Source organism: Labrus mixtus, chromosome 10 (genome assembly GCF_963584025.1).
Source record: "Labrus mixtus chromosome 10, fLabMix1.1, whole genome shotgun sequence".
NCBI classification, from domain to species: Eukaryota; Metazoa; Chordata; class Actinopteri; order Labriformes; family Labridae; genus Labrus; species Labrus mixtus.
This window is the reverse complement of record NC_083621.1, coordinates 15,850,366-15,872,286: the sequence shown is the minus strand read 5'-3', so window position 1 is coordinate 15,872,286 and position 21,921 is coordinate 15,850,366. Positions and strand designations below refer to the sequence as shown.

At 46.1% G+C, this 21,921-nt stretch overlaps 1 protein-coding gene across 1 annotated transcript in view; it reads right to left on the bottom strand.

Moving 5' to 3' along the window:
* Positions 1-21,417, bottom strand: part of slit3 (slit homolog 3 (Drosophila)) — a 241,704-nt gene extending 220,287 nt beyond the window's left edge. Inside the window, exons 1-2 of the mRNA XM_061048549.1 lie at positions 20,718-21,417; positions 3,205-3,276 (exon numbers count right to left, since the gene is read on the bottom strand). Coding sequence (XP_060904532.1) covers positions 3,205-3,276; positions 20,718-20,899 — 254 coding nt within the window. The 5' untranslated portion in view covers positions 20,900-21,417. The remainder of the gene's footprint in view (positions 1-3,204; positions 3,277-20,717) is intronic.
* Between the last annotated feature and the right edge of the window lie 504 nt (positions 21,418-21,921).

Genomic DNA, 21,921 nt, shown 5'->3' with positions numbered 1-21,921 from the left:
ACGACTGGAGACAACTCTCGTAACCTAGCAACAGTAAAGAGCGTGTGAGAAGTGCTCTGAAATGGAGTCGTTGGCCGCTGCCTGCACATAAAAAAAATGCCACAAGTGGGCAGAGGTACTCAACAAGTCCACGTATGAGATTTAAAATACAAATTAAATGAGTCCCATTAAAATATATATATCATGTATATCTAAACTGTGAGTCAGTCTTTTCCACCGAGGACCAATCAGCAATAATCACCTGCCCGTTCACGCCTCTTCACGGGTACTGAGGACTGGCGCTATTAGTCTTCATGAGAAGAATGCTAGACGCAATAAACTACATGCAAACGTTTCCCGTGGGATGTATGTAAGTGCCCAGGAATCTCAGACGTGTGTGTGCGTTAAGTGTGTGTGTGTGTGTGTGTGTGTATGTGTGTGTGTGTGTGTGTGTGTGTGTGTGTGTGTGTGTTTAAGAGAGAGGAATAAGAGGGAGAGATAAAGTGGTGGTAAATAACTGCAGCAAAGGTTAAAGGTTACACTCAGTGAGACCATGTCTGCCTTTGTTCCTGACTTCATATTGTATGCACTAGTGTGTGTGTGTGTGTATGTGTGTGTGTGTGTGTGTGTGTGTGTGTAACAAAGTGTGTGTGTTCTTTCTCAGACTATCTTCTTCTTCTTCTTCCCAAGCCATCTCCTCCCCGTTTCTTTTAGAGATTTAGAGTGGCGAAATGTCACAGCAGTTTATCACCAACCACATGAAACGAGCTGCTGGCCAACCACACACACACACACACACACACACACACACACACACACAGGCGCGCACGCAGTAACACACACACACACACACACAGACTCGCCCTGTCTCAGATGCTTAAGATGCAGAAGTCCTCGCTCTCTTTATTGTCTTTCTATCTCCTCAAACACACACGGATAAAACCTGAAACATCAACCAATCCACTTCCTCCATTGTCCTCACGAGTTCAGTATAACTGAACAAACACACACACAACCCTATTTCCACTCCTCAGCGTAGTTTGAGCCGGGAGTGTATTTTTATCTGCTGGTCTGGGTAAAACAGAGTGAGGAGGGAAGCTGCATGCAGCCAACAGTGATTATAGTTATTATAGGCCGAAAACACACACACACACACACACACACACACACACACACACACACACACACACACACACACACACACACACACACACTGAAGCCACTTGATGCAGAAGAGTGAGAGAGCCCTCGCAGTGGATTAGGACAGCTGAGAGGAGGCGAGGAGTCACACTCTGCTGAGAGCAGCCATTTAGACGAGTCAGCAAAGACTCCTTCTTCTTTCTCCCACGGATCATTCACCGCACAGAGGCAGACCATCGAACACAAAGGCAGACGGTCAAACAATGTGCGACTTTCTGATCCAGTAGATGTCGCCCTTGAGCTCCAGCATGAGACCAAAACAAACTGCTGTTTGGCCACACCTCCTCCATACTGACGCATCCGCTCTCCTCCAGAGACACACCTCCAACCCCTCCTCCTCTCACGTTCACACGAAGGGGTTTAGCGCAAGCGGCGGACAACATTGTCCTTTGCCCTTGAGCTGCAATCACCTGTGTCCTGTGTTGTTGTGTTAGCATGCTAATGTGAGCGCTCGTTAGTTAGCTCGTAGCTTCACATTGCATGTAAAGTGACACAGAATGAGCGTGATCTAAAAACTCTTACTAACATCCAAATAATCAGTGAGTATGTTCTTCTTCTTCTCTCTAGTCCTTGACTAAAACAGCTTTTATACACAAGGGGAGGAGCCGGCCGTCCCGTCCATGTAAACACGGCTCTGACAACAACACAGCCAGCAGGACTCGAGCTTCTCACTCATTGTAGACAGTCATAACTCAGAGAGACATTTACACAGGATAGACTGGAGTTATGATATATTTATGTGGAACATTTTGCACATTCTTTCTTTTAAAGGAGGAATCTCATGAGCGTATTTCTTCTTAATTATGAAATGCGTTCTTATCTGTCTGAGAATCCCGATACTGCAAAACATTCAATTTCAGCATTCCCAAACTGTTGCTCAGGGAGACGCTGGAGATAAGAGAGGACACTGAGTTACATTACTCACACTTGCAAACAGTTGTCAGATATTACAGCCTTGTTGCAGCAGCTGAATAACCCCTGTATGTCATATTTGCCGTGTGGTTGTTTCACCGAGTCCTGCAGCATGTAAGCTCACAGTAAGTCTATTATTCAACCTCCTAAATATTCAGTAATGACTAATGTACCTCTTTTGATTGGACCTCTGCATTCTCCCCTGCACTGAATCCCTCATTAGGACGACAAACTTTGATTTTATAGAGACCCGCTCCCCCTATAGCCACATACAGGCCCATTAGGTAAATATAGCATTAGCTTAATTGCTCCAGCATGGAGGGGTTGCGTTTCTTAATGGGGTTCCTTGTAAAGCCACAAACACAGGTCACAGAGAGGAAAAAGAAAGACCTGCTGGTGTGTGCTGGAGTTAAAATCCATGTCCTCTTTGGACGTTTAGTTTCTGCTTAAACACAGATAACTCGTGGTACAACTAGGTATGATGATGCTAACACTTGTAAAGCTTTTATGCTTTTATTAAGGGAAAGATTATCTTAAAAATCTCTGAACTGCACTGAACATTTGTTTGGAAAATAAGCGCCGCCACAATGGACCATAGACTGTAAATATCAACCTAACAACAGGCTGAGAGCTGGAGCTAAGGTGGGTTTTAAGCCTCCTGACAAACCGTTACACCGCGCCCGCCTGTCAATCATGTCAGCTACACGCCTTATTGTGAATAACTCTTATCCTTCATTAAATCAAAACTGATGAGTCATCAAAACATTCACCCCCCCCCGTACAGTGTGTGCAGATCGAGACATAAGCTAATCAGACCTATTTGGTTTTTTTAACCAGGCTGTAAACATGTTAATCTCTGCTGTAAAAACAGGCGTTTTTGAATGGGTGTGTAAGTGACTTCCTGTGCTTCTGCAGCCAACCTCTAGTGGACACTCGAGGAACTGCAGGATTTTACACTTCAACATGGGCTTAATTTTTTAAAATAGGACATAGCTGCTTGGCAGTAATGACCATATCTGGAAACATCCGACGCCACCAAACATTTGACAAAATGTCCGAAGGAACTGAAGCTCTTTATCAATACGACATGTTTAAAGAATCAAACACACTTACAGAATCCTGAGGTTCTTGAGGCCAGAGAAGTCCACCTTAGTGACTCTGGTGATGTTGTTTTTGTTCAGATCCCTGCAGAGAGAGAGAGAGAGAGACAGAGGGGTCGATCATGGGACTGTTAATTAAGAACATGATATAAATATTACAGAGAACGAGCTGGAGAACACAAAACATGATTCCGCACATTTCATCAAAGAAGACCCACAAAGTGTGTGTGTGTGTGTGTGTGTGTGTGATTGTGTGCCGCTGTGTGTGTTCTCGCTCAGTGGAATTAGTGAATGTGGCAGCAGCACAGAGCGTGAGAATGCCCCACAGCGTGTGAGCCCACACACATCAACAACACAAACACACACATACACAATACACACACACACACACACACACACACACACACACACACACAGAGAGAGAAACATACAGACACAAACAAACAGAAACCGAATCACACAAACACTCCTACCGTAAAGTTACCGGGAGAATATGCAAGCAAACACACACACTCTCTCTCTCTCTCTCTCACACTCACACTCACACACACACACACACACACACACACACACACACACACACACACACACACACACACTCAGCTCCTGCTGCTCTGAATTATGAGAAACAAACTCTCCAGCAGAAGTGGGATGAAATTATTTTCTCTTTCCATCATCAGAGTTTAAAAGCTTATCGTGTTTCCTGGCTGTCATTCAATCTGTTTTAACTATGGCTGCACAATGTATGCATACTGCAACATGAACTGACTGCCCAAGAGTGTGTGTGTGTGTGTGTGTGTGTGTGTGTGTGTGTGTGTGTGTGTGTGTGTGTGTGTGTGAGCGTAGACTTGTTCCCTGTTTATTGAAACGCTGTCGTACTGGAGGAATTAGGGCAAGGAAAAGAAAAACACGCACACATGGGAGCACAGACAAACAACACACACACACACACACACACACACACACACACACACACACACACACACACACACACACACACACACACACACACACACACACACACACACACACACACACACACACACAAACTGTCTGGTTTTGCCGGGCTCGCCTGCGTGTGTGTTTTTCATAATACACCTAAACATTTATAAATCTGATTTAAGACCATATTAGGTTTCAAAAGGTTTCCACGAGCTGCCGCGGAGAGGAGCGCTAATAAGAGCCATACTCCGGCTTGAGACCGGGGCAGGGAACTACACAAAGACCTAAAGAGGGTCCACCAGGGCTCCTTAAAGGGCTCCAGGTTAATGGATAGTTGCAAAACTTCACTCAATGTGATGGTCACCGTACAGAAACACTTGTTGATAAAAGCATGACTTCAGATGCTGTTTAAGCAGAAGGAATAAAGAGGACAAATGCAACATTAGCCCTGTTCAGACCGTCGCTACAAGCTATTTACGCACGTGTGATGTTTCACCTTCAATCTGATGTCCCAGAGGAGTAATGGGGAGGTGTGACCCCCCCCCCCCCCCTTCAATCTTCAGAGGAAGGGGGGGGGGGGGGGGGGGGGGGGGGGGGAGACAGGATAAACTGAGCCAGCCAGGGAGAACAGCGCTGTGTGTGTGTGTGTGTGTGTGTGTACACGTCTGACTGTGTGTGTATGTGAACTCCATGAGGACGACCCTGTTCCACATGTCACGGCTGCGTATATCGACACCCAAAGCTCCGTTGTCCTACTCGGTGACAAGCTGACACCAGTCCAAGGTGAGATGAAGTTAATGTATTAGCTTAAGTTTGCCTAAACCACACCTTCAATTAGCTGACAGGAGTCCTTATACATGGTCACCTCACCACACTCAGTCTCAGTTCCTTCAACCCTCCCTCCTTCCTCATCCCTTCCTATTCAACTCGGCACATCCCTCTCCCACATCCCTCTTATTCCAGGTCCAGTCTGGGCCGTAATCAGTTCGGGTACATTAAAGCCCGAGACAGATCCCACACTCTCAGTCTCCCGTTTGCCCGATCCCCGATCACCCGCCCAGACCAGCCGAAAAGACGACGGCCATCTCTCCCCTCCACCCCTCTCTGTGGCGTTGTCCTTGCAAGTGACGACATGTTTTATGTTCGCCGTCTTGATGAGATGACACTCAACCCCGAGTTGGAGGTGGAGACGCCATTTTGCCGTTTAATAGAGCAAAGCATGCAGATTTCTAAAGTGCTGCAGTTTGTGTTAAAAAAAAAAAAAGAACATCACAGACGCCTGCACAGATAAGACGCGGTAATAATAAAGCATGAGACGAGTATTGATCACGTTTACAGGGATGTGAAGAACCAGGTTTCTGTGTAAACATCCTGACGATGATCAGAACCAGGAGCAGACTCCCAATAAACCTCTGCTCTCCATCACTCCACATTCATCCACCTCCAACAATCTTTCACTATGTGTTCCATCCCTTCAGTCATCTGAAGTGTCTCCTCGGCTCTTTACTGTCACTCCCTCACAGCCACTTTCCCCCCCAATGTTCCCAGCCTCCCTCTAATCCCCCCCTCTCTCTCCGTCTCCTGTGCCTTATCTTTCACTGTTTCACAGTTGACTAAACACTTTGCTTCTCTTTTCTCCTAATCTCTGCTCTTTTATCTAAATCTTTCACTCGTTTACAGTCGGCTACATTTTTCCTACACTTCTCTTTTTTTTTTCTCAGCGTTCTCCTTTGCTCTCTTCATCCTTATCTCCATCTCTCTCTCTCTCTCTCTCTCTCTTTCTCTCATTCACAGTGGAAACTTCTTTATGCTCTCACCAGGGAAACGACTCCGCACACAAACAAACAGCGAGGATGGAGGGGCAGGTGGAGAGCGATGCAAATGGTAAATGGACTTCAAAATGGCTTGTATATTTATTTTCTAGTCTTCTGATGACACAAAGCGCTTTCACACCTACACATTCAAGCGGGAGCAACTCGGGGTCAAGTGTCTTGCACAAGTATGTCCTCCATCTAACTTTAGATTAGGTACTGAATGCTCTGGATTTGTCGAGAAGGGAGAGAGAGAGAGAGAAAGTCGTCGGTTTTAAGGCACCCCCACACGGCCGTTTTGGACGCCCCTCGGTTTGCCAGATATGAGACCAGTTATCAGGTCAAACCAACAGGTGTTGCAGCGATGGAAGATGAATTCTTAAAAGATCTCTAAGACTTAAAGCTCGTACTCAGACGTCCATTTGTTAAACACCTGGTGCTGAAGTGTGCCTGTGTGTGTGTGTGTGTGTCTGTGTGTGTGTGTCTGTGTGGGTGTGTCTGTGTGTGTGTGTGTCCACCCAACTTCACTTTAAACTTCACTGAACAGCTGGTAGACAGACGACCAACAAGACGCTGCAGAACAACAGCTCTGACCTTTGTTTGTTTCCATTACAGGCACGTGTGTGTGTGTGTGTGTGTGTACAGAGTCACACAGGTTAGGTGTGTGTTGGGGGGGGCTGGTTGACTTGCAGCACAGCTTTATTGGTCGGCTACACCACAGAGACTGAGAGAAGACAGAGAACGTTAAACAAATGACCGATCAGGTGACAAAGAGTCCCGAGAGTTTCATGAAATGGAAAGTCTGAGCGACCACCGCTGCGGTAACACGAGAAATATTAAGAGAAGACGGAGGTTTATGTTTCTGACATGTGGGGTTACTGCCCGGTCGGTTGTTTGTCTCTCTCTCTCTCTCTCTCTCTCTGTTTCTCCTCTTTTTTAAACTCTCCTCTCGTTGTTTTCGTGACCTCCTTTTGTTCCTATCGTTGCAACAATAAGGGGATTTCTAGCACAAACAGTTTCCTCTCTCTGTTCTGTCTCTATCTATCCCAAACACTGTGACATTTCCTTTTTTGCATCCTTATCTCTCCATCCCTCCATCCTTTCCCTTTCATCCTCGTCCAACGCTTCATTTACAAATGCGTTCCCTTCCTGCCCTTATTTTCCATCCAGTTCTTCTACTTCTTCCTTTCTCGTCCCTTCTTTCTCTCTCTCTCTCTCTCTCTCTCGATAGGTATGCTCAATTTCGCTCTCTAAACCTCCACGTTTCATAAGGAATCCTAATTGCCTTCTTCCTCCAGTGAGTCTACCACCAAAAAGCAGAGACGGGCGTCAGAGTGATTCAGGATTAGACTTTGTTACAGCTGCAATCTATCCGCTTAAAATGTTTGGAGATTTGTTTTATCTTATAATTAGAGATAATCGTTTCCTTTCGAAATACAAGCCGCATTAAAGGCATAATGACATTTATAAATATATCATAACTCCAGTCTATCCTGTGTAAATGTCTCTCTGAGTCATGACTGTCTACAATGAGTGAGAAGCTTGAGTCCCGCTGGCTGTGTTGTTGTCAGAGCCGTGTTTACATGGACTGGACGGCCGGCTCCTCCCCTTGTGTATAAAAGCTGTTTTAGTCAAGGACTAGAGAGAAGAAGAAGAACATACTCACTGATTATTTGGATGTTAGTAAGAGTTTTTAGATCACGCTCATTCTGTGTCACTTTACATGCAATGTGAAGCTACAAGCTAACTAACGAGCGCTAACATTAGCATGCTAACACAACAATGAGCTCAAGGGCGACATCTACTGGATCAAAAAGTCACACATTCTTCCTTTAAGTAACTTAACACTTTTTCTCTCCACAGAGAATCCAACCCAGTCGGAAAATGTAAAGAATGTAGACCAAGAGACAACAAGAGTCCACAAGAGGCCATAAGAGACAACAAGAGTCCACAAGAGACAACAAGAGTCAACAAGAGTCCACAAGAGTCCATAAGAGACAAGAGTCCACAAGAGACCGCAAGAGTCAGCAAGAGTCCACAAGAGTCCACAAGAGACAACAAGAGTCAACAAGAGTCCACAAGAGTCCATAAGAGACAAGAGTCCACAAGAGACCGCAAGAGTCAGCAAGAGTCCACAGGAGTCAACAAAAGTCCACAGGAGACAACAAGAGACAACAAGAGGCCACAAGAGGGGCTGACATGGAGGCTTCTGCAGTTCTAAACAGATCCACAGACCAGTTCATTTAGAGCTGAAGTCTTTAGGGGGAGGAGAGGTGACACGTTGAGTCCAGTTACCTTGGGACCGAGCTTCAGGTGTCTGTTGTTGCGTTAGGATCAGCCTGCATCATGGCTGGATTAGTCTGATGATCACAAATCCTCAAACAGAAAACAGGCGTCTGTATTAAATATTTCCCGGGAATGTAAACTCGTAAACTGTAGTTTCTATGTTTGGGATCAAACTGACAAAGACGAGCTCGTGTTTACGAGCAGAGACCCCCAACCGTGGTCGCCGTGTAAACGATTGAATGTCACGTAAATAAAGACGTCAGCACGGAAAACATTCAGAGGAACGACATGCTCAGTCTCTGTTAGAGTCCAACAGGAGGCCACATGGGGCCACGAGGGTCCGCAGGAGACAACAAGAGACAACGAGAAACAACAAGAGACAACAAGAGGCCATAGGAGTCCACAAGAGTCCGCAATAGAAAACAAGAGTCCATAAGAGACAACAAGTCTCTTCACATTTTGGAACATTTTACGTTTTTTGGAACTTTTTGGTTTTCTTAGCGACCGTTAGCTGCTGTTTTGAATTTCTGTCATTGTGACGCTAATATGAAGTGAACTCTCTCCTACTACAGATCTGCTCTCTGGGACACACACCAATCATCACTGGGAGGTTTTGATCATTCACATCGTACACACACACACACACACACACACACACACACACACACTCACACACACGGCACAAAGGCATGTGGACAGATCAGAACCAGCGAGGAACAACTGATGAGTTCTCCTTTTTAAAATGACACACAGCAGGTTAGAGGACGGTTCACAGCAAGTATCATGTTCACTCCGATTCCTTAAATATGAAACTCTACCGGCCAAACATCCTGTAAATAAATACAGGATTCACTGTGCTGCCACAGCGTTTATTTTAAGGCGGTTTGGCTGCAGCCCTGAAGAGGACCTGTGTGTGTACGTTCAAGATCAACGAAGACGAGACACATGCAAACATCTGTGTGGGATGTTTATGTAGTTCTCTTTTCAAATATAGAAAGCAGTCTAATGGTTTGGATGGGCTTCTATTTTTACCGCTTGTTTCCCGTTCAGCGCCACCTGCCCAAGATTTCTGTGTGTCCTCCTTTTTTTTTTTTTACATACTTTATTAATCCATGAGGGAAAATCTGGTCTACACTCTGTTATCGAGAGACATGCTTCTCACACACATAGACCTGACTGCATTACGGAGAGATGTCAAGACTGAGGCTGCAACACAGGGAGCGCGCCAGAGCTGCTGGGGGTTCAATGCCTTGCTTAAGGGCACCTCGGCCGCCGTACTCGGGATGTGACCTGGCAGCTCTCCAGCTACCAGACCAACTTCCAGACTTTGACCCTCCCGTTCAATCAATCCATCAAAGTGTTACCTCGAGACGCTTTACAAAAGGTCATATGGGATAATATGCAGGAAGGATTTCTATTTTGTATTCCTCACGTTCCTGTCCACACTTCCTTGCTGCTGAGGTGGAGGTCGGAGCAGGCCGTGCATGAATGAGGATAGCGGTGGTTTAGGGACGACACAGTCTGATGATGGTGGCTGGACGTCAGGGACGTCGGGTGGGAGTGGTGCCAGATCACCTCGCTGAAGGTTGGGGGGGAGCTCCGTCTACATGAGAGACTGGCTTCTGCTGCCGTAGGGTCCACAGCAGCAGGCCGTCCCCACCAACAAACCTGAGGAACCTACAAGACAACCCAAGTCCCTACAGACAGCGACGGCCATGTTGTTTAGGATTCAACATGGCCCCTGTACATTACAGCACAGAAGAACTGACACAGCAAAAGCAAACGTTAGCTAACGACAGAGAGAAAGATCTGCCCAGAAGACAAAGCTTTGTGTGATGTGATGAGTTCACGGCCCCCGCGTCAACACACTCACCCCACTGTTGGAGAGAGAGTTCCTCGTGTGGGCTCTGCATGCTTCTCGGAAACATTCTGACACTTGACATTTAACAATTTGTCTGTTCTGCACCACGCTCTGCTCACAATGGCACAGAGTCCTCCTCTGTTTGTGCGAATAAGAAACCAAATCATTCTGGGAATTTGCAATGACAGACAGCAGGGACAATCAAAGAGTCATTGAAATAATAACTCCAACAGAAGGCTGCAGGGCGCTCACTTTCAGCCTGTCTGAAGGATGCAAAATATGTCTTAACCAACAGGCGACCTCCGGTGTTGAAAAATGAAGCCAATGCTGAAGTACAAAATCCTGCAGTTCCTTGAGTGTCCACTGGAGGTCCATTCAAAAAAGCCTGTTTTTACAGCAGAGATTAACATGTTTCCAGCCTGGTTCAAAAAACCAAATAGGTCTGGTTAGCTCATGTCTCAATCTGCACACACTGTACGGGGGGGGGTGAATGTTTTGATGACTCATCAGTTTTGATTTGATGAAGGATAAGAGTTATTCACAATAAGGCATGTAGCTGACATGATTGACAGGCGGGCGCGGTGTAACGGTTTGTCAGGAGGCTTAAAACCCGCCTCAGCTCCAGCTCTCAGCCTGTTGTTAGGTTGACTGAAAGTGAGGCTGAGACAGCATTTCCAGCATGGAGACCGCCATCGATGGGTGACATCACTCAGGCTTCGTCCTTTAATATTTACAGTCAATGCTCGTAACTCATATCTGCACCTTTATTCTTGACTTTTTTCTGCCTCCATTAATTATTTTTCTCTGATTGTGCATCAGTTTTCATTTCCTATTATTCATCATTGGCTTAAAATTTGATTGATTTATTATGTTCCTTCTTGTGTTTCCGTCTTTGATGGATCTTTTTGCATTAAGCGTCCCTGACTGATTGGATATTATTAAAATCTAGAGTCCTGTCTGTGTTCCATCGTCTGCTGCTTTGTTTTCTGTCGATCACACTTTATTTCAGTCTCTATGCGATGTTAACGCCACTCAACCTCAGGAAATTCATAGTTTGCCGTCGCTGTTAACCGCGCGGGCTTGACCACATTTGGGAGTCGCCTGCAAGCATCCCCTTCTTTTAGCGCTGCACGAGCCGACGGGGCTGTAAACCGGCGCTGTGTTTGGTTAGCTCCTTTTCTTTGCTGCAGTTTATAGGGCTGCGTTTCTTTTGTGTAGATTTACTGCTGCTGCACGGAAGTGAACGAGGCGGGCTGGAGGTGGGGGTGGAGGGGTAATTTGGCAGACAAGAGGCCACTTGACAAGAACAAGGACTGCTGCTTCCTAAACAGACTGAGGCCAAGTCAGGAACAAGGGCGACTAAGTGAGGATGAGGAAGTGAATGAAAGAGACAAACCCTGAGAGAGAGAGAGAGAGAGCGAGAGAGCTAGTGAGAGTGAGAGGGATAGAGAGAGAGAGAGAGAGAGAGAGAGAGAGAGAGAGAGAGAGTGAGAGGGAGAGGGAGAGACGGCGATGATGAGTTTCCCTGTAAGCTTCAGTCAAACATAAACAGTCTGTCACTTTGCTGAACATTGCACTGAAAAGGAAAATTATTGGGTAGGTCACACTCTCTCTGTACTCTCTTCGTTTATGCACATATTGCATGCACACACATAAACACAATGAAGCACCCACACACCTACACACACACACACACACACACACACACACACAGTCGAGGGGAGCCCAGGAACACACACACTGAGAAAAGAAAGTCCCTGCAGCAGGGATATAATGTGTTGCTTTGGTGACAGTGGCCTAACAAAACAGTGGCATAGCTTGTTAACATCAAACGACTGTACACACACACACACACACACACACACACGCTCTCTCTCTCTCACTCACACACTCACACACACACACACACACACACACACACACACACACTCAGTCCTCTGCGCTGTGGACTTCTGTTTTGAGGGAAAGTCACAGAAGGTCATTCGTGACTTCGAGTAGTTTCTGTGTGACACAGCCTCAAACTTTCCATCTACAACTAATCGCATGTTTAAACTGTTAAAAAGAGTGAGAGTGTGTGTGTGTGTGTGTGTGTGTGTGTGCAGCCTAATGATGAGGGTGCACCGTGTGTGTGGCCCCATGCATGCAGCCCCCTGTTTCCATGCATGTGTGTGCATAAATGTCCCGTGTGTGTGTGTGTGTGTGTGTGTGTGTGTGTGTGTGTGTGTGTGTGTGTGTGTGTGTGTGTGCTATCTTTGTGAGTCCAGATATTCTTGGAGCGTGGGGACATGTTGGCTGGTCTTCACGACTTCAAAGAGTTCTTTGAGAGTGAAAAAAAAAAATCTTATTTTAGTCGTCTTGGACATCAAACTGAAATTCCTATCTGTAATAATATAACTTTACAAAGTGAGGGATGTAATAAGGCAGTTAAATGGCTTTTTTAAAAAAGAGCGGAGACCACATGCTGCTGGACTCTGAAACACGCTGAAACAACCTGCAGGTTAGAAAAAGCTGCTTTGAAGAGAAAATTAAGGCAAACTGTGAAATTATCACAGAAATTGTTCTCTGAAACCATCCATCACCGTTAAGCTGCCTTCTCTGTGGTCCAACTTTGACCCGTACTTTCAGTTCTTCAGCTCACACACACACGCGCACACACACGCACACACACACAGAAAAGAAAGATTCAGTTAGTCAACTGTCTGCTCATTTCTAAAGTAAAATGGTTTTGTTCAAGCGTTTCTTGCACACGTTTGCCCGTCTGATAACTCGTTTTTTTTCATTCCTTCTGGTAGAAATGTTCCAAGGTAAAGCTCCGCTGTTACTTAGTTATGATTTAACGCGACATGTGCCTTGAATAAATGAAAAACATTTGGCCTGAACTTCACAGAGAGGACTCAAGTTGGAATAAAGTAAAGATCTGTGAATGCAGAAACTGTCAGAGGTCGGCGCAGCAGCATCGTCCTGCAGCCCGAGTTCCACGGCTTCTTTGAACGTCTCATTTCACTTTCACTTTAAAAATAAACACAACACACTACTGCCCTAATGCAGTGTTTCCAACACATACATGATAAGGCCGTCCAAGTATATCTCCACGGTTTTTAGTTATTCAGAAATTGCCACGCGCGCACAAGAGAGAGAGAGAGAGAGAGAGGGAGAGAGATAGAGCAGGGGAGAGAGAGGGCCGCGGTCTGTGCGTCCCTGCTGTAAATGCATCACGTCGTCGTTGCAATATTTCAACATACTGTATGCAAGGCGGGACAGGCATGTAAGAGAAGTGCAGGTTTTTTTTACCTGTGTGTGTATCTCGGTGAAGATAAGATAATCACTATGTGAGAAGAGCAGATTAAAGTTTTGTGTAGCAAATTAGAAAATGAAGCATGATTAAAAGGCTATTTGTAAAAACCTGATATCAAAATATAACCGAAGCTAGGACGCCCCGCAGCTAACTCCACCGCTCATCCCCCCCCCCCCCCTTCCCCCCTCCCCCCTCCCCCCCATGTCCTCCTGATGAGTTACATAACCTACTTTATGACCTGTAGTCGCCAACGCAACCAAAACAGCGACGCCACCTTCAACAGATCCAGACTCTGTTTACCTGAGCTGACCAGGTAGTGACAACGCTAATACTACCAACCTTACCTCATGGCCTCTTATGGACCCCACGACTCAACCGTGTAGACTCATCTGCAGCCAGAGCCGGGACAAAAAAAAGAATCGTTTGACAGCCCGAGGAAAAGTCGAAATGGAAAGAGTCATGTTTTTATCAGGGCAGGTTTTGAGTTTGTTGAAGTGGTGATGTTAGAACGGGTCCTCACAAGTGCAGAATAACCAGGGTGCAGAGTTTCAAAGTGTTCATTCATATACGGGCCTGATGGTTTTCCATACATTCACCACGAGTGTGTAGTCCTCTCCCCCTGGTCGTGTGTATAGAATCAGTGTGTGTGTATTTTAACACTGCCAGCCGGCTCTGTTTCCCAGAAGGGCAGAGCCCGCTGCGAGCGCCAGCTGGCTGCCGACTTGGCAGACTGAAAGTCATTATATAGAAAAGGTCAGCTGCCCGCACACTGGAGAGACTCGGGGAAGTGAATATCACCCACTGACCTAGAATCAGAGCCTAAACATCGGTTACCCTCGCCTGTGCCATTTGGCGTACCATAAGTGAAACAAACACAGTTGGAAGGGCGCAGGACGGTTACCGCGAGATGGCCCGCAGATGATAGGCGTGACTTTAAGAGGCTGCTCGAGAACAGCAAGCTCATTGTGGTTTCGACGTCTTAGTTTAGACTCGTCTGATTTAGCAATAACACTGGGCTGCTCCTCGCATGTATTACATCACCACGATAACAGTAAAGAAGTTTCTTTGTTCAGTGACGGCTTTTGTTCAGCAGCTAACCACGGCGTGTGTGCCGCCTGAAGCTTCCCGAAGAGAAGCATGCAAGTATAGAACGAGTGTAAAAAAAAAAGCACATCGCTGATTGGCTGGAGGCAGGCTCTATATGCATACATACAAACGTGAGTCTCACTGAAATATCTCAGATCTTAGACAGACCCTGAACACCGGTAACTGTGTGTTTGTGGACACAGGGAGGAGATGTTTGGGGAGATTTAAAAGTTGGTTGATGTAACTTTTCCACCTTTAAACCGTCGTTTCAAAGTCGATCGAACAGCACAATAACCTCCAACAGGGAGAATGCCGTCTCTCTCATGTCCACCAATCATCTATACTGCACTATGTAAGGAGGTCATCTCATGAGACGTGAGTACGTCTTTACGCCGTTATTTCTCACAGCAGCCTTCAGCCTTTGTGTTTAAGCACGCTGCGGGACAACTGGGCCTAGTGTGAGTGCGCCCTAAGCGTTCTTGGCTGTTGCTAGCAGCCGTATACGACACAATATTTAATGCATTAACTTTAATCGAAGGCTTGAGTCACAGCTGAAATGGAGCGCAGCCAAGAGTTAAGTGAAGCCCGCGGCACGTCAGTGATTACCGATCGGTTTTGATTCCTTCAAATGATTCCAAATTTAGGGGACAGGAACTGTGTCAGCACAAATTGGCTGGTCTGCTGCTTCACGCACAGGTTAGCATGAGAGAATTCAAAGATCACACACACACACACACACACACACACACACGCACACAAAGATTCCAGTCCCACCATGGAATGCAGCTCCACAGCCGAGGGTGTGGTGGTTACAGCGTCCGTTGACCAATCAACACCAAGCTTTGATAAGAGCCAGAAGCCGGAGCTGGAACGTGTGTGTTTGTGTGTCCATTTTACAAAAACACACAAACCCACTAACCAATGCTTGCACATACACACACACACACACACACACACACACACACACACACACACACACACACACACACACACACACTCACTGGCATGGTCCTATTGTTGAGCTCTCCGTGGTAGGTTGGCACGCTGTCGGGAAATGGGAGCTGTGAAAACTCGACTGGAGAGATGCTGCTGGCGCACTGAAGGTGTGTGGAAGTGTGTGTTGAAGGAGGAGGCGGAGGTAAAAAAAAAAAAAAAAAAAAAAAGAAGCAAGAGGGCCGGAAAAACAGAGAGGAAAACAAAACAAGAAAAAGGGAAGGAGGGAAAAGATGTGAAGAGACACAAAATGACGGTTGTGACGTAACGCCAGGACGAGAAATAAAAAGAAATAAAGAGAGAGTGTTAGCCGGGACGAAGCAGAGAAAGGAGAGAAGGTGTTGCTCGTAAAACATGTTCCAAAACTTTTCGAGCGCCGTAAGCGCGGGAACAGAAAAATAGGCAGTTAAATTCAGACTTGAGTTTGTGTAGAGTTGGCTCGGGCCGCACGCCGCTACAAACGGTGAACTCATTCAACTGCAAACACGGTTATGGACACATATACATGCTCGTGTACAGAAAATCAATCATTTGGACGCCCTCACTTCTAACCCTGACTGATAATCATTTCATAAAGAGTACTTGGGTTTAGTTCACTCTGGAGGCAGCGAATAACTCCCAACAGTCGAGGTATCGTCTCGCGATTTCCACACAGTCCGTGCATGCGAGACTCTGTCAGCGCCGTGCACCTCGCCGCCGTTCGCCTCCACTCTAGTCAAAGCTTCTGTTTCCACAGCGAGCACCGCGGCCCGCCTAAGGAACGCTCCAGCAGCAACACAACGCTCTGCTCTAAATACGCACCGGGTCTATTTTCGATGGAGCCCACAGCATGCATCAATCAATCACCGAGTGTCCTGTCATTTTCAAAATAAAACAAAATAGACAGATTCCCTCTTGTATATCGATTAAGTCAGCACTTTATTGGCCACACAAACGGTATTTTCCCCGACGAACATCTGCATTAGCATCCATCTCAGAAAACTATCAGTCAGACTTTACCTCCAGAATTTACAAAACTGTAATCAATTAAGCAAACAGAAAAGTTCTGACATTTAACACCACATGTATATATATATATTCACCCACACACACATTAAACTAAGAGTGATCCTGATTACTCCCTCCAGAGTTCCCAGAGTCTCGGCAGCAGTTTGGAATTTGCGCCTCTAAAAAAAAAATCAACACTCCGGGGTTTGTGTGTCGATGCAATCCCTGTAGGGCAGGTGTGAATTAGACACAGGAGAGAAAAGCCGTCCCTACGATTTCCAATTCACTTTAGCCAGCATCGTTAAGCCTGTTAAGCCCCCCCACCCCCCCCCCCCATCCTCCCACAGTAAGTCCTCCACTCAAATTAGATGCAAATGAGGTCTCAAGTGGCTTCCCAAGGAGGGCATTACAGAATTGACTGGCCTGGGGTAATCTGCGAGGCTGCCTGTGTGTGTGTGTGTGTGTGTGTGTGTGTGTGTGTGTGTGTGTGTGTGTGTGTGTGTGTGTGTGTGTGTGTGTGTGAACAGACGAGGCCACCAGTGATTTTCTCTCGTTAACCTTTCCAAATGCTCTGTTTACAGGAGTGAGGAAAACTGAGCTTTTAAAAAAAAACAAAAAAACACAGATTCATGCAGCAGCTAAACGTTAGCCGCACCTTTCTCTCGTGGTGTCGGAGGAAGTGAACTGGATTTAAAGTTACACACACAGCTGTAAAGACAGTACACTGACTCTTTTTTTTTTTAACCTTTACAGCGCCAACGCTTTTCCAATTTCATCGACTTCTCTCCACCGATGCAACTGGCTCCCTATTCGACGTTAAACCTGAGTCTTTCCTCAGGTTTTATTTTTGCCTTTTGGTCAGTCACTCTTTTGTTTCACCCTCAATCTGTGTCGGGTAGCCCTCCCTCTCTGTGTCTCTTTTTCTCTGTCCGACCTCTGCTTCTCTACATTTGTTTTCAGAAACCTCCGCAGAGTCTCAGCGAATCGGTTTGATTTGGTACATGTGGCTCCGGAGAGCGATAAAGCGAGCAGTGTGGAGCCGTAGTCAGAGAGAGATTTTCCACCCGAGATAAGGCCCGAGCCGTGTCTCTTTCTCAAACACCACATGTCTTGTGGTTTTGTTGCATAGTATTCTGCTGTGGTTAGACTACTATGAGGGGGGGGAGAAGCTGTGTCCCATGTTCTCCGTGTTCTCTATATCTATAATTCCATTTCTGCAGCTGAACATGTCTGCAAAACGTTGAGTCTCTAACGCTGTGCTTCCAAACCTTTTCTGACTCCACTTTGGCTCCACAAAACCTTGGAGACCCCGGTCGACCAAATCACATCCAGCTCATTTCTACTGAGTTGCACGTTAACATTCATTGAGACCACTTTAAGGCCATTTCATGTATATTATTGTGGACAGGAGCAGAAAGGCCGGGAGGAGATTTGTGCACAAAGTGAGGATTTGATTTTCCTCCGTGTCAACATGTCTGGCTGGATTCTTATGCTAAATGCACGAGGCATGGATAAGAGACAGACAGAGATATGACAAGTGTGTTAGCCCACATGCTAACTGGACAACTTCTTCTAGCTTCATTGAGGCCGAAATGCTACAATATCTTTTTTTATTGAGCAAGACATTTCAGAGGACCCAGTGGTTTGGAAAACCTGAATGGTTTGCAGGACAACTCCATGAAGAAATGTTAAGTGTTAAGAGCAAAGAACATTTTAGTATTTGGAGCACACTGATGGTTTTGATTGCATATTTTCCAACCAGCACTTTGGGTCATCCATCGTACGTGTTTTGAATCCAAGCTAAGACAAAGAACGTCATGATGGAGAAAGCTAGGACATGGTCAGAGCCGTCGTTCAAACGCTCTCAGTGTGAGAGTTTGAGACCCGAAACATAAATAATTCAGTTGAAGTGTTCTTTAAAGACAGTTTCTCCGAGGGCTTCGGCTCTGCGGGCCAGATTAATGCACGCCAGTGTCCAGCCCGTGACCTCAACATTGCGACATTTTGTGTATTTCTGCGTGCCAGGAAAGTTCTGGAATAACACATTCAATACGTTTACATCAATCTGTGACCCTGACTTTGAATTATAATCTGGATCGTCAGATTGGGTTGCCGTGCAAACTGTTTCTTTTTACCCCAATATTGACGCTGTCATAACAAACGTCCTCTAATCCGTCTGCATGACGCCGATCACTTATTAGTGGGAACAGACGGACGTTTCAAAACACACTTTGGCTCCTCTGCAGACGTTTCCATCAGACCTTTCTCTCCGAGCTCACGACAAATACTTTCAAAACTGGTGACATTTTCAAACTGGAGATCTTGACATGAATATCACGATCATTTGCAGACTTTATTTGGAGGTTTTTTTTTTTTTTTTTTACTCCAAACTTCACAAACTTGGCACTTTTGGTTACCAGAATCTGTCGCCCACATGGACCTCCTCCCAGCAGTCAAATCCAAATCCCCGCTCAGGGCCACAACGCTCATCTCTCTTCCCTGAAAAGTTTCCCATCTGCCGTAACCTTTAGAACTGGAATCTCATCCATTTTAATGTTTCCCATCTCAGACTCCCTAAAATATATCTGCAGAGCGAGCGAGAGAGAGAAAAGGGAGGGAAAGAGCAACCCTGGGCCAAAGTCACAGCTGAAACACTGACCTGGATAAATCAGGGAAACATAAACACATAGTTTCTGGAGTGAAGAGGGAGGGAGGGGGCGCTGCTACCCCAAATATTCCACCCCGGGGACCCTGGTCTTGAAGCAGGGGACCCCCTTATCCTGGCTCCCCATCACAGCCCGCTCTAATTATTTATTTTACCAGGGTGTAAATGTCTTCGGGGGATTGCTGCGTTAAAGCCAAACAGGTCCTGGGAGGTCAGAGCGGCACCGTGGGACGGAGGAGGAGGTATGGGGCTCGTTGTTCACACTCACACACCCGCACAGCAGAAACCCAATCACACACGAGTAAACATGCACAAACATGTAGCCTACAACCACACATGGCCGACTTAAAAATTCACACACAAATTCGAATCATGCTCATATCCAGCAGTAACCCCCCCCCCCCCCCCCCACATCCTCACAAACAAGGCCCCACATGTCCCCTCTTCAGCCCCCTGATTGAGTTTGTTGTCTCAGCGTTAGGTCTGTTGTCGATCCCCTGTGGAGCTTTCGCCCGCTCCCTTATCGTCCATAATCGCTTCCATACCTCCACAGCATAGGTGTGTGTGTGTGGGGGGTGTGAACGTGTCAGGATTAGGCAGCAGCGGTGAAGGCGGCTGTCAGGGGTCTGTATCTGCTTCAGGAGTGAATTTCATGAGAGACTCACTGACTGTCAGCAGGTTTGAAAATAAAATTCAACACAAATCACTGAGTATCAAGGCTGAACTTTAGGATCCTGTGTGGGAGACTTTCTGCTTAGGGGAGTGCAGAGAATACAAAAAAAAAAAAAAAAAAAAGATTTAAGGGGCTCACTGCATCTTCCCACCTTTCATTTTGACCCGTTTCAAATCTCAAAGGCTACTCGCTGTGAACGCTGCCTCAGCACCGTTTCCTTCACGGCCTCCGCTCTCCGGGGTCAGCACTTAGTTTTTTAGGGCAAGTTTCATGAGCACCAAACTCCAGAGTGCATCATGGAGTTACTGCTCAGACGTTCAGGGACGCTCTAGAATTCAGTGAATAACTTGTATAGAGGAATATGTTCCCAGTTAGCAGCCTTAATTTAAAATTTAAAATGAACACATAACACTTTAATTTCCTCTAGATCTAAAAAGTAAATTTAAAAAAAAGTTGACCCTGTTTTATTTTTTTGTCTGAAGAAGAGACTCTCCTGTGTGAGCCGGGTGTGAATGTGAGCTGATCGGAAGGACTGAGTCTCTAAATGCAGAATATTAGAACAAATAAATGGATTGTTTTCTTGTGATCAGTGACAGCAGGTCAGGAGCTGACACACACACACACACTTCATGCAGGATTTGCGAGAAAGCCGAACAAGCGACGTGAATATAGAGAGGAGGGTTGAGTTTAAAACTTTAAAACGAACTTCTTTTCATTGAGGATGGTTTTACGGATTAAAATGTTTATATGACATCGCATCATCTCTGGACACTCGTCAACACAACATTTGAAGTTTTCATGGAGCCCACGTGCTGCCAGTTGGACTTCAACTTAATTACAGGATGGGCAAATTGAAGGAGAGACGGAAAAAAAAGATGTAAATGATGACGAAACAATAACAACAGTTTAAAGTTTCTTTTCACTTACAGGCGCTCGGCATTCCTCGGTATTCCCTTAGGCACGGTCTTCAAACCCAGACCCTGGCAATCCACATGCGACCCGGAGCAGCTGCACTTGTGTGGGCATCCAGACACCGAGGCAGCGCACAGCAGCAGCGCCAGAGCCAGAGCCCAAACCCGGCACGGCGCAGCACGCTTCTCCGGACGCATGGTATCCACTCAAATTACGTCCAAAGCGATGGTTATTGAAAATCCGCGGGGTGGCTGCGGGGTGTGAAAGTTAGGATCCCGAAAAAAGGTCAAAGCTGTCTGAGAATTTAAAAAAATAAATAAACAAAATAAACAAAACAAGAAAAGATGCGATAAAGAAGTTCCAGAAAGTTCCTATCAAGAGAATCGATGAGTGAGAGTCTCCATAAAACAATCCCAGAGCCTTGAAGGCAAAGTAGAAAAAAGTTTGTCCCGTTTTAAAAACACCTCAGCGTGTGCGTAAAAAAGTCTCCCTCCATTCACAAACTCTCCAGCAAGAAAGTTATCAGCCCGACTCCCGAACTTCCCAAGGTGAAAATGTTCAGCTCGGGTGTAACCTCCTCCTCCTCCTTCCTCCAGAGAACATCCCTCCGCTCGCTGCCGGGAGTGAAAAAGTGAGAGTTGCAGAGGAGTTGTAATCAGGAACACACACACACACCAAAAAAAAAAGTTGAGTGAGCAGACGCGCAACACGGACTGGAGGTTGTGTGAGTGAGACAGCGCACAGATTTGTACTGAGCCCCCCCCCCACCTTCCCCCTCTCTCTCCCTTTAAGTTGAAGTCACCAGAAAAAGAAGTGAGCGAGCTCCTCAAACTTTCTCTCCTCACATATCTCCCCCTCTGCCTGCTGCATACACTCGGATATTTTCCCACACAGGAATAAAAAAAAGCTCTCAGCCTCTCTCAGCAGTGACAGATTACAGCACATTTTTGAAAGCTAATTTCCCAGCAACTCGTCCTCTTTGGTTGAGCCCCCCATATATCATCTTAATGATTTACTTTGTGATCATTTATTGGTTATGAGCCACGGCTTTTATGAGCCATCTCTCCGTGCAGTTCAATGCATCATCCCCGGGGAGTCTGTGTGTGTGTGTGTGTGTGTGTGTGTGTGTGTCAGTGATTCATGCTTTCACAGCAGTTGACACAAACATACTGTCTGATAGATCAATCACAGTTTGTAAGAAATGTAATTAAACTGAATT